The 13,991-nt window shown below is 35.2% G+C and overlaps 1 protein-coding gene across 1 annotated transcript in view; it reads right to left on the bottom strand.

The window, feature by feature from the left end:
* Nucleotides 1-1,169: 1,169 nt before the first annotated feature.
* CHODL (chondrolectin) overlaps nucleotides 1,170-13,991 on the bottom strand; it is a gene marked incomplete at both ends in the record, with an annotated part of 28,195 nt that continues 15,373 nt past the window's right edge. The window contains 6 exons of the mRNA XM_081327651.1: nucleotides 1,170-1,254; nucleotides 6,027-6,129; nucleotides 9,320-9,406; nucleotides 9,780-9,827; nucleotides 11,076-11,233; nucleotides 12,226-12,538. Coding sequence (XP_081183777.1) covers nucleotides 1,170-1,254; nucleotides 6,027-6,129; nucleotides 9,320-9,406; nucleotides 9,780-9,827; nucleotides 11,076-11,233; nucleotides 12,226-12,538 — 794 coding nt within the window. The remainder of the gene's footprint in view (nucleotides 1,255-6,026; nucleotides 6,130-9,319; nucleotides 9,407-9,779; nucleotides 9,828-11,075; nucleotides 11,234-12,225; nucleotides 12,539-13,991) is intronic.

Below are 13,991 nucleotides of genomic sequence, written 5' to 3'. Positions count from 1 at the left end.
TAAAGGAAATATTATAAGATAGATGTTCAACTCTTTGAATTCTACTTTCATTGTTTTCTTATCTTGAAACTACTAAAAAACCTGCACACAATTTCTTTATATATTCACGTATGCAAAAGTTAATACTATATAGAAGTGGTATCAACTTCTGTCATTCAGGGACCAGGAATATGGGTGGGGGAAAGGAAGGAAGGAAGGAAGGAAGGAAGGAAGGAAGGAAGGAAGGAAGGAAGGAAGGAAGGAAGGAAGGAAGGAAAACTCCATGACAGTCTTTACATTTTATAATTCTTAAGTGATTAAGAGATAGCATTTCTAAGTGGCATCATGGTGACTTCTCTTTCCCATGATTTTATAAACAAAAGAACAACAAGAACAGAACAGTACAAGACACAAGTATGGAATAAGTTGTCAATCATACATTTCTGCCATTGCTTGTTCCAACAGTAAAGCATACATAGGAAAAGCTTCTTTCTCTTTCCATTTGTTTTCATGGAATTGAATGTACTAATTCTGCTATTTTTGTACTAATTAATATGACCTGAGTAGAATAACTTGTGCTAACACTGGACAAGCATTATCAAAAATAGATGGTAGCAAAGAATAATCAAGTACTGTGCATCATTTTCTTTGCCTTAAAAAAATCTCATCACTCAAAGGAATAACACTGATAAATATTTTTACATATATGAGATTACAATAACTCATGTTCTAGTGTAGATTTTTTTATGCAAAGATAAATTATCTTATTACATTGTAAAGTCGTATTAGCTGGAATTACAGTCCATACATTAGTGAGAAATAATGCAATACTATATATTGAAATTAATAATAGCAATAAATGTTAAAAGTTAAATGAGAAGTATTTGTTCCACAAATATACATAGAATGAATTTAAAATGTTCTGTCCATTTCATTAATAGTTGTAGCCAAATTACTTTCCTTAGCAAAATAATCGTATTCTTACTTTCTTTTGGACAGCTATGTTTGTTATGGGATTAAAAACCAAATACCATGTATTAAAATTAATCCAAGCAATTGCCTCAAGGGGGAGCTTCCACTTCATTCTGTTGATCAGTTGCAATTTCAAGCCATTCCGAACTAATGTTTGACAAGACAAATTTAAAAGATCCTGAAAAGTATCATTCCTCTTTTTCTTTTCAGCCAGTTCTCTATACTTCCAGATTACTGTCCTTTCTTGGGTTCTTAGAAATCCACAGTGTTGACTGATCTGGACTGGTTTTTGTTCTTCCTTTACTGGAAAATTAAAAACACAAATGCATGGCTATACATCTGATGCACATAATTTCACATAATCAGCTAGGAACTCTGCGATAAGGGAGGGTGGTAAAGAATAAATTGTAAAAATACTTGAATGTTTGCATTAGGTATATTGCTTCATTTACCCTTGTTCAAAAGCACTATGTACATGTAACTGAAAACTGATCTTACACTTAAGGAAGGAAGCCAAGCAGCCTATAAGTCCTATGCAATATTTAACACTGAAGGCCTGTACCAATTGGCATACCAACTTAGTGACAACTGAGTTTTTATAAATAACTTCTGCATTAGTATAATTAAAGCATAAAAATGTATATGGGTCAATATGAAAGAGGAAAAAAGTGACATTGCCATAGTTGTATATTACAGGCCACCCAACCAATCGGAAGAAATAGATGAACTCTTTGGCCAACCAGTTAACAAACGTATGTAGGAAGCATACCACAGTAATAATGGGAGACTTCAACTCTCCAGATATCAACTGGGAGACAAACTCTGCAGTGAGCAGGAGATCAAACAGATTCCTACCAACCTACTTAATTCTTACTAATAGAAAAGAAGTGATAGAGGGAGTTGAAGTTGCCAGAACCTTGGGTGAAAGTGACCACGTCATACTGGAATTTAATATAATGCAAACACTAGCAATAGTAAACAATCCCACCAGTGTCTTAAACTTCAAAAGAGCCAATTATATCAAACTCAGAATCTAGGAAAGATCCCATGGATGAAAATCCCAAAGGGGAAAACAATTCAAGAAGCATGGGAAACTCTGAAAAATGTGATCATAAAAGCTCAAACCAGCACAATACCACTGAAAAAGAAAAGCAAGAAATTCAAGAAAAATCAGCATGGCTGCACAAAGATCTCTCTGACAAACTGAAAAACAAAAAGGACAAATACATAACTAAGGCCGATTATCAGCAGAGAGCCAGAACATGCAAAGATGAAGTCAGGAAAGCAAAGGCTCAGAATGAACAAAGACTTGCAACAAAAATCAAGGATAATAAAAAAGTTACTTCCAACATATTAACAACAAGAAAAAAGTTAAGGAAATTGTAGCTCCACTAAAGAGAGAGGATGGCAAGGAAATTACAGACAACAGGGAGAAAGCAGAGCTGCTTAACTCATACTTTGCATCAGTCTTCACACAAAAAGAAATTAGAGCCCAACGTACCAAAAAAACCACTGTAAAAGACAAACTAGAAACAAAAATTAAAATAAGCAGGAAAATGGTAAGAGAACACCTATCCGACCTTGACGAATATAAATCACCGGGACCCGACAGACTACATCCCAGAGTTCTAAAGGAGCTGGCAGATGTTATCTCAGAAACATTGCACCATATCTTTCAAAAATCCTGGAGCACCTGGGAAATACCTGAGGATTGGAAAAGGTCTGATGTGGTTCCCATCTTCAAGAAAGGGAAAAAAATGAACCCAGGAAACTACAGACCAATCAGTTTAACATCAATACCTGGGAAGATCCTAGAAAAGATAATCAAAACACAGATCTGCGAATAACTAGAAGCAAACAAAGTAATAACCAGTAGCCAGCATGGGTTTGTTAAAAATAGATCATGCCAAACCAATCTTATTTCATTCTTTGATAAAGTGACTAAGCTAGTAGACCAGCGAAATACTGTGGATGTAATATACTTAGACTTCAGTAAGGCATTTGATAAAGTAGACCACAACCTACCCCTTGGTAAGCTAGAAAAAGGTGGAATAGACAACATCACCACCAGATGGATGTATAGCTGGCTGGCAAACCATACTCAACAAATAGTCCTCAAAGGCACCACATCCACATGGAGAGAATTAAGCACTGGGATACCACAAGGTTCTGTCATAGGCCCAGTACTCTTCAATTTTTTCAACAATGACTTTGATGAGGGAATTGAAGGGGAACTCATCAAATTTGCAGATGACACTAAACTGGCAGGAGTAGCCAACACCCCAGAAGACAAACTCAGGATCCAAAAAGATCTTCATAAACTTGAAAAATGGGCCCTATCCAACAAAATGAGTTTCAATGTGGAGAAAAGCAAAGACCTGTCTTAAAAACAGCAACTGTGAGAGGGACCTTGCAGTCCTAATGGATGATCACTTGACTATGAGCCAGCAGTGTACAGCAGCCACCAAAATAGCTAATACAATCCTGGGTTCAATAAACATTTTATAAAACCCTAGTAAGACGACACCTGGAATACTGCAGCTAATTTTGGTCACCTTATCACAAAAAAGTTGTTGAGAGTTTGGAAAAATTCAGAGAAGAACAACTAAGATGATTAAAGGCCTGGAGACTAAAACATACAAAGAACGGCTGCAGGACTTGGTTTTGGCTAGACTGAAGAAAAAAAGAAATAGGGGAGACATGATAGCAGTATTCCAGTATTTGAGGGGCTGCCACCAAGAAGAGTGGGTCATGTTATTCACCAAAGCACCAGAGGGCCGGACAAGAAACAATGGTTGGAAACTGATCAAAGAGAGAAGCAACCTAGAATGAAGAAGAAACTTCCTGACAGTGAGGATAATTAACCAGTGGAATAGCTTGCCTTCAGAAATTGTGGGCACTCCATCACTGGAGATTTTTAAGAACAGGCTAGACAGTCATTTGTCTGAGATGGTATAGGTTCTGCTGCTTGAGCAGGGGGCTGGACTAGAAGACCTCCAAGGTCCCTTCCAATTCTATTCTGTTCTATTCTATTCCATTTCATATTGAATTAAATTACTATTTTAATGCCAACCTCTGAACAAAAATTGCAAGCTTTTGACAGTGAGGGCTGTGTTTTGAGTGATGTGCCATGGACTATGTTCCCCAAAGAAGGGCAGGATTTATTATTTATTATTCTTTGTACATTTAAAACATTTACTTCTTTCACATTAACAATTGCAACTCAGTGGCATATTTGTGATAGGCTGCAATCATTTGCCTTTTGGATGATGATGGTGATGGTGATGATGATGATGATGATGATGATGATGATGATGATGATGATTTGATTTGCTTCCCATTTTTCTTCTGAAAAATGGCATCCGAAAATATTACAGCAGCATGGAAGGAAGCCAAATAAAGTTATTAATGTTGCTGCTGATTTTAAAGGATTTTCTCTGAACGAATGCGGCAAAAACATATTCCCCAAACTATTTGTTCAGTAGGAACATGGCTAACTTCCCATGAGTTTATAGAGTTTATCGTAATTTCAAGACTGTCAAAGCTCAAAGTAATGCTTTTAAATTTTTTAGAAGAATACTGGCTAGCTTAGGCACTAACACTCCGCCTTCCAAATAGAATCAAAAGATGACCTTAGAAAACTCAGCAATGTACCAAGTTAGAATCTAAATGTTCGGTAAGGGATTCAGATGATAATGGAGATGAATCACTGAAGCAGTTTCTCCTTGCTTCCCTAGAAGAAAGAAAGGGAAAGCCCCTAAGCATAAATGGTTTGCCATAAAGCACAGGAGAAATGCTTGGTTCTTAATGTTATAGCTTAATATCTGCATGTCTGATAGAGTTTTCCTCTTTATAACCAAATATATATATTTTTTCAGTTTTGCTAACCTACTCTTTCTAAATATTGGATTTAACTTCCATAACTCCTCACTAAGATATCACACATTTGGGAGGCAAGAGAAAAATTATGTGCTGCATTTTTGGGAGGAAATAAAACCAACATTTTTTTTGTGTTGTTGCAACTTGGTATCAACTCCTTCCCTCTATTAACATTTCATTAGTCCTCCTGTGTTTCTCATCCTAGCTTCTGATTGTACATCACACAGCCCTGCTCAGTGGCAGAGAGTAGGCCTGTTACCTTGTTGGAAATCCAATATCATCATTACCACATAGTTATTTACCTGTACCCTTCCTGACCACCATTGATGTTTTGGGGGACAGTTTGCAAACTGATTCCATAAATACCCCAGAAGACTGTGGAAGGAAGTTCTAACAAGATACCTGGTGAGATTTTTGGACTGAGTAGATGGCCTTGATTTTTTTTTGTTTACTGTTTGTTTTAGGAGCCAGCCACTTACAGTATATTTGACAGGTCCTGCACTGCCACAAAAATTGGGAAATACTACAATAAGTAAGATTAAATATTATGAAAATAAGTGGTTAGAAAGCTCCACACTGGAGCATTGTTCAACTCTTTCTTCTGTAACAGCATTTCCACTTCACAATACAAAAGGAACAATGACTATAATATTCCAAGAAGGGGTGGAAAATGAATTGATCCATCTTTGGAAAATGGTTTCTTTGAATATTTCCAAAGCAGGAAATACTATTAAGCATAATTGCTTTTGCCTAAAGCAGAATATATAATAGAATATATTATGGTTTCATATTGCAAAGCCTATATCTTAATTTTGATGTTAGCCTGAAATGTTAACTGACATGTTAACTTTCTAATGAAGTTATACAGAAGCAACAATCTTACCTATCATAGATCAAATAGTATTGTTAAACCAATATAGGTAAGATTGTTGCTTCTGTATAACCTCATTAGAAAGTAACTTACTCCCTCCATATACACTGCATATTTTATCTTTGAGTAGGTGGCTACAATTTTAAATACATTCTTCTTTCACAGTACATATACTATGCAATATGATGGATGTCATTCAGGATGAATAGTCTTGTATTTTGTGTAGACTGGACTTGAATAGGAGTAAGTGGTTGATGTACACATATATTCCAAAGTACATAAATCACAGATACAAATTGTCATGTTTGATAAACCACTGAATTACCTTTTATGAAGCATCTGGAAACAGCAAGTCCCAAAAGCCACTAATATCAACAACAACAGTGGTATGGTTGGTATAACAACATAAATTAAATTAGGAATTAGACCTACAAAAAAAGAGAATATTATTACACTTTAATATATGTGTGTGTGTGTGTGTATGAGTAACTAAATCTTTTTATCCTGAAATTTCTTCAAAGCCTCCTAAAACGAATGGCAAAAATGATATTCCCCTATAATATACAACCAAGAGAAAGTTGCAAAATGTATCTTAACATTGCTTATTCTAGCAATTCATCCAGCAATGGAATAAAAATAGCACTTACTGTAGACATATATACCACTTCATAATGCTTTATGCACTCTCTAAGCAATTTACAGAGTCAGCATATTGCTTCCAACAATCTGGGCCCTCATTTTACTAACCCCAAAAGGATGAAAGGCTGAGTCAACCTTCTGTCCATCAGGATTGAGCTCCTGGCAGTGAGCAGAGTTAGCCTGCAAAACTGCATTCTAACCACTGTACCACCATGTCTCATTTGGTTATACAAAAAAATATAACCAAAAATCTGAATAAAGTATATCTTAAAACACAGGTGTCCAACCTTTTGGTTTACCTAGGCTGCATTGGTGAAGAGAAATTGCCTTGGCACACATATAAAATATATAATATATTTAATGTGTATAAAACACATAATAACGTTAAAGGTTTACAATCTTTTGGGGCCACATTATAGGCCACAGGTTGGAGACACCTGTCTTAGAGCATATGAATCAATGTTTTTTTTTTCATGAACAGAATTCTAGGATTTATACGAAATTTGTTTTGATGTACATTCAAAGTCATATTTTTTTAATCTAAACATTCATCCAGAGAACACATTTTAAAGACAGTGTAGAAACCAAGTTTATAGTTTTGATTGTTAAGTATGTGTAGCTACACACTGAGCCAACTTGAATTCAGTTAAATAAATAATGTTCCTTAAATGCTATGCACTGTACATTAAGACATTTGGAAAGACCCAAATATATTATTTCTTATTAATGAATATATTTATATGCTAGATTTATAATCTTCATCTGCCCCAAATAATCCTTTTCCTTCTGACTCCCTTATCTATAGCATTCATTCATTATAGTTTTTTTTAATCCCAGCCTTTTTAATTGTCTTTTGATTCTTTTATCTATTTTTCTTAAAATTAAATGAATCCCTCTACATATCAGTCATAAGAGGTTGGGAAGCCTACAGTAAGAATGCCAACAAAAATAGTAGAGAATAGTAATGGAGCATAGCAAACCATGAATGCAATTCTGCAGAAGTCTTCCCACTGTTAATTATCATAACTTCATTTAAAATTTATAATCACTTTACTCTCTTTAGGTTAGTTTAAGGAAAGATCATTACTGTAAACTACCTAAAAACTACTTCCAGGCACCTCCATATTTCTAACAGAGGGAGAAAAAAAGCAAGATATCTATCATCATTTCCTTAAACAATATGCACATAAGAGTGTAAGGCAAATTTCCTCTTCGCTGAACTTTTTTAACATGGGTGGAACGTGGACTGGTGAAGAATTCACTAGAAAATGGGCCAGAATTGACCTCAGTTATGTAGCAACTAAAGAACTAAGATCTAGATTTAATGTATTCAATTCAATATATTCAATTTAGGCACCAACCAAATCCAAAATGAATCTGGCAACATACTATAAAACCAAATGAAATAGAAAATATAATAAAAGTTATAAAAAGAAAAGGAATACAGAAGAACAGATTGTTAGTCCACTAATAACATCCACCCCCCAAACACATTCAACAGGATTTCCCTACCCTAAGGCTTGGGTGAACAAGCAGGGTGTTAGGACTTTCTGGAATGCCATCAGGGTGGGTGCCATATGAATATCATAGAAACTTCAATCCAGAGTGCAAATGTCATCACAAAAATGACAATGTGTATCCTAATAGATGACAAATTTTAATTGAAGGGATTATGAAAATTCCAAGCCAGAGCAAGGCCTCCAAATCCAGAATGGATACAGTTAGTACACAAGATATATCTGTGCAAAGGCCTCCTCTTTCAACAGGAGCTCTAGAAAGACCCTCAAACTGTGTGCCAACTCTGCGCCACCCAATCTAGAGTCAAAGATGATATATCACCAGAACCTGGGGGGGGGGTAAAAACCCAAAGCCACTCTATCCTGCCAGGGTTCAATTGGAGCCAGTTTCTTCCCAAAGATTCATGGTATCCATATGCTGCAGCACATCACCCAGAATATAGATGTATAACTTGATAGCATTGATATACTGATGATGCTGCACATCATACCATTGAATGAACTTCCCCAGGAGTTTCACATAGATATTAAAGACAGGCAGTCAAAAATCTAAATCCATCCCATACCACAGGAGCTAGGGTTAGAGCTGCCCGCACCTGAACAACACTACAAGTTATAACCATCAACTTGAATCACACTTGAATCTTACTGATAATTAGTACAGCTTTCAAAGCAGTGGTGTAACATAGGCATCCCAAGGCATGCCCATAGCATTGCGGACCAGTTGAAACTCCAAGTAGCCTTTAAGGGCAGACCCATGCATAGCATATGGCAACAGTCAAGCATGAGATAACAAAGGCATGAATGATCCTCTGTGCTTCCTTATTCAGAAAAGGATATCACTGGTATACCAGTTGGAGCTGTGTAAAGACCTTCCTTATTGACCCTGAAGATGCACTAGGACTAGGATTTAAAGAGGCAAAACATTCACCATGCAAGCATATGGTACCAAACATAAAAGTTATCATGTGAATAATCAGCAACTGTGCATATTTTTAAGATGCTAGCTTTGAGAAATTCAGGTTTCCACAAATGTATAAGAGCAAACTTGATACAACAGCATACTCTTATTGTCATGGCCAATAGAGCCATCCATCCATCCATTCCTTCCTTCCTTCCTTCATTTATTTATTTATTTATTTATTTATTTTTATTTAGCTAGCTACCATTTGTAAAAATTGAATTAAGAAAAATGTTAATTGCAAAAATACACATTTCAAGTTTGTTCTCTTGCCAACATTTTGTTTTTATTGCTGTCCATTTCTCCTGCTTTCATATTCAATTGGCATTTCTAAAAAAATATACTTGAAATTCCTTATCTCGCTGCAATTTACTTTCTGTTGAATCCAGTGATGTCTATCCCAAATTTATATCATTTTGCCTTTAAAATGCTAAATGCATCTAATTGGTCTTTCAAAATAGCCTTCTGAAATGTGATCTAAAAACTAAACATATCAATTACCACCAGTTTCAGTAACGACCACTGGAATATCATCTTCTGACTTGCTTGAATCATGAGGCTTCAAGGCTGGCACTGTTGCTTGAACTTCTGAAAAAGCAGTTTTGAGAGGGGAAAAGTACAGTAAGTTTGTTTTCTATATCTTTGCATCTGCTTTTGTAATTGTACTTTTAAAAGATAAAAAAAATCTACAGCTAATCATTTTTAAAAGTACGTGTGGGCGATAAATTCTGGCTACAGGTTTCTTTGCTACATTGGGATCACATCTGGAATAAAAGTTATCCAAACTGCAATATTCTAAAGGGTAGCTATATGCTATAAAACACATAGTTGGATATTTTTCTGAATTGTAATGGTACTTTAGATGTTTCAATTTAGCCTGCTTTTTAAATCTATTTTGATTTTAAAAAAATAATTCAGATTTTATTACTCAACACCGCAATTCTGTCCAAAATGTTCTTACCATGATGTGGATCTGTTCTGTCTCCTGATTCTTTTTCTAGTATACCTTCTGTTAAATCAATAAGAAACAATTAAAAAATATTCTTTTTACTGATTTGTACATAACTTTAATAAGCTTTTTTCAGTCTTTATAACTAGCCTTTCCTAGTCTACTTTCATTTGGAAAGCAAACTGAATACTCTTTCAGTTTATTTTTCAGATGAACTGGACTTGTTGCTCAAGAGGCACTAAATTGTGAAAGACTCATTGAAACATGAACGTGCTGCACTGTATTTCATGGAATGAGATTTAGGAAAAAAACAATATCTAGAACTTTTAAAAAAATATTTTCTATTTTTATCCCATTCTTATTTCAAAGACCTGTAATATATATGTGTCCTATTTTTATAGAATATCCAAAAGTAAAAACAGTGAAAGATGTATATATATATGAACTATACTGTATATAGTAGAAGAGAGTTATGGGATCCTAAACTAAAAACATTCTTTTACACAAATATTTTATGAAGCACGTTGATTTTACTTCGTTATTATTTTGAACATATTGCCTGATCAACTTATGAGGCTGCTTAGGTAAACTTATCTGAGCTTCTATAGCTCAATATCAGACCTGTAAAAATCTATTAGAGTGCTATTGCACTAAATGATTTAGCAGTTTAAATGTCATCAGTATGAAAAAGTATGATTAAGAGCCTTGGTGGAGCAGTGGGCTAATACCTCCTTAAGTAACACCAGCTGCCTGCAATTAGTGCAGGTTTGAGTCCCACCAGGCTCAAGGTTGACTCAGCCTTCCATCCTTCCGAGGTAGGTAAAATGAGGACCCAGATTGCTGGGGGGCAATAAGCTGACTTTGTAAAAATGCCGCTGGGGGGGCCCAAAAGCCCTAATAAGCAGGCATATACATAGAATGAAGGCTATTGCTAAGCACATTGATTTGTGCTTCTTCGATTGTAAGCCGCCCTGAGTCTTCAGAGAAGGGCGGGATATAAAATGGGATAATATATATATATATATATATATATATATATATATATATATATATATATATATATATATATATATATATATATATATATATATATATATATATATATGTATATGTATATATATATATATATATATTAAAAAGACTGTAGAAGACAAACACAAAAGACAGTAACATTATTTAACGGTAAACTATATTACTCAGGGACTTGTCCCTTGGTTCTGAATCCAGATTACAAGGAAAGTGCCACTACTGATTTATCTGTGATTCAAAAGTAAAGACTGCATCAAGAACCTGGTTTATCAGCCCTACCTGACTTATACTTGCAGATGAAATTGTGCTTCATATTACATCTGTCGTCATTCCATTGATAAAGATAGGGCCCTCCTAAACCTGGATTTGCAGATGGCTGATGATACATCACAACACAAGCTTCACTCCCACAGGAAGGCTCATCAGTATACCAATTTCTATAAAGCAGAAATATCACAAATGCAAGATATAACTTTTGAATCTTTATTATTCTATTAAATAGGGTTTTTTTTCTTCCTCTCAGTTTTCCCACATTCCTAAGTTAGCTAAGAAGTTAGGATTTGTGCGACTCCTTCATTAGATTTTCCCATGCCAAATAAGTATAAGTTGCAGCAAAGATCTATTGCAGAATTTGTAGTAAAGTTTTACAAAACAAAAAACCTAAATGAAAATTGTTGGCATTCAAACCCATAATGGAAGGAAAAACTACAGTATATGTAATGTTCTGTAAAATATGTTTGGAAAAATTATTGAATGACAAGTGCAGTATATGGAAAGAAATATGTTATACAAAATTCAGGAAGGAATGAGACAAAAATCATACTCCAATATATCCACTATTTGATGGGCAACTCTTGGTAGGATACATCTCAATAACACTGTAATGAACTATATGTGAACAAGGCAGAATGGAAAAGAATAGTAGAAGGCCTATAGATAATGATAAAAATCCATGCTGAAGTGGGGAGGCAATAGAAAAATAGACTATTAAATGCATAACTGTCTGATAAAACCAAGATAATGGAAAAATGAGAAAATATGTGGTTGGAGAGGGATTTATTGCTCTTAGCTCCATATACTGAATATCTTGTCTACTGGAAACATGGACCTGAATATGTCTTGGTCTTCTGTTTCTAGAAGTTTTGGGAAATAATAATAATAATAATAATAATAATAATAATAATAATAATAATAATAATAATAATAATAATAATAATAATAATAATAATAATAATAAAAATAAACAACCTTTATTGTCAAAGTACAACATGTGTACATTGAGATTAGCTGAGCCTCCCCCCGTGCTCTCTCCCCCCAACACACAGTGACAACAAACCCTCCATCCTACCACACCATGTGAACCAACTATACCATACACCGGCCTCCCAAGTCAATTCTGCATAGGTTCACAGAGATTAAGAGGTTTTACCTGAAGAGAGAACTGCTTCCATCTGTCCATTTGTAAAGATCAGGGCAGGCACTAGATGTAGTTTGGCCCTCCCCATTTCTCCATAGACCAATCCAGAAGTCTCCATCAGAAATCCCAGGACCTGATGTGGTGAGATTCCGCAGCATACTTTCTATCAATTTCTGTTCTGTTTCACTTTCAAGACTGAGAAGTACTCCACCTCCCATTTCACAAGCTTGGCGAGCCTCCTGAAAACCCACACGCCGAGACATGTCTTGGAAATAGGCAATCTTGTAGCAGGGTTGTGCTGAGTCACCATAGCATATCTTTTGACCTAAAAAAACCCCCACACACACAAAATAACACTGTACAATTTTTGATTAACATCCATAGATTTCAGCTACATCTTTTATTATAAGCCATTTATGTTCAGACAATATTGCTTCCCCTGCTTCCTTTCTCTTTATTGCTAAAAATTAAAATTTTAAAAGGCAAGATACAGTACGTACATAATGCACTTTGCTTGGTACATTTGGAATTATCCATTTGGAAACACTTATTTCACCCCAACCTATATGACATGAAGAAGGCCAAAGAAAAAAGAAAACATGGGTCCACTTGCTTCTCTCTGAGTACATGAAAAATAAAGTATTGGAAGTCCACTGAATAAGCTAATAAGTTGTTTGCATGTTATAGTTTCATTCCTTACTGTATTATAGCCCATTATGGGCTGTGTTGGAAAGCTATTATCTGTTCCCCTTGTAGTCATGACAAGTTCTTGAAACAACATCCATGAAAAGGTGTTTTATTTCCAGGAGGCTGCTTTCCTGAAATGTTTCAGCTTATTCATTTTTACAATCTGAGTATGGGTTAGATTATAATGTAGCCGAAAACATGACTTTATGCTTTCTTTCATAATTTTTCTATAAAAAAAACATTCAAATCTAAATATGGGGTTTGAACCACTCAATATACCGTACTTTCTCCATCACTGAATGCATTACACGTCATTACTTGACATTCAAAAGGCTTTATTTCTCTCTCAACAAAAGGGAAGGGATACAACACCATCTGTCTCCTGGAGAAAGAGGGTTTTGTTTTGTTTTGCTTTGCTTGCGGATATTTCATAAATTATGTGAGATGGTTAAATACGCAAAATTGGAAAGGTATTCTAGCTATGAGAATGCACAGTGATGAGCAATAACCCATTTCCTAATTGTTCCCACACACAAGCCTAGCTCACCTAAATGTGTGGAGCACTTGAATGAATGAACCTTTATTGTCAAAGTACAACCATGTATACATTGAGATTGGCTGAGCCTCCCTTTGTGCCCCCCAAAACCACCACAACTAACTTGGTTAATTGGGGATAACTTTTATCTCTTAAAAATTATCTACCTTAAGATACATTTCTCTGTCAAAGTCTGGTATGAATAATGAGGCAAAATTAAAGAACAATGGTTTCTTAAAGATCCAATGGTCTCTAGTACCAAATCAATACAATGCCCAGGGAAATTAAATAATCTATTCCTGCCAAATATACACATGCAACTGGTTTGTGATGCATGTTTCTCTTCTTGCAATTTATATCAAATACAAACGATTACACACCATATCAAATGTTCTATAAGAAAGCATTTTATTTCTTTTCTTTGCATAACCTCTCAATGAAGTTATAATTTCACCAGATAGGGGCAGAGACTAATTGCTTATGGAGCTACTATGTTGTGGAGTCCTCAATTGCCAATGCCATAAGAGGGGCCATTATGCTGAAGCAAGCTGGCAAC

This window comes from Vipera berus, assembly GCF_964194415.1.
Source record: "Vipera berus genome assembly, chromosome: 4".
Taxonomy (NCBI): domain Eukaryota; kingdom Metazoa; phylum Chordata; class Lepidosauria; order Squamata; family Viperidae; genus Vipera; species Vipera berus.
The sequence above is the reverse complement of the archived record's forward strand: the minus strand, read 5'-3'. Positions and strand labels throughout refer to the sequence as shown.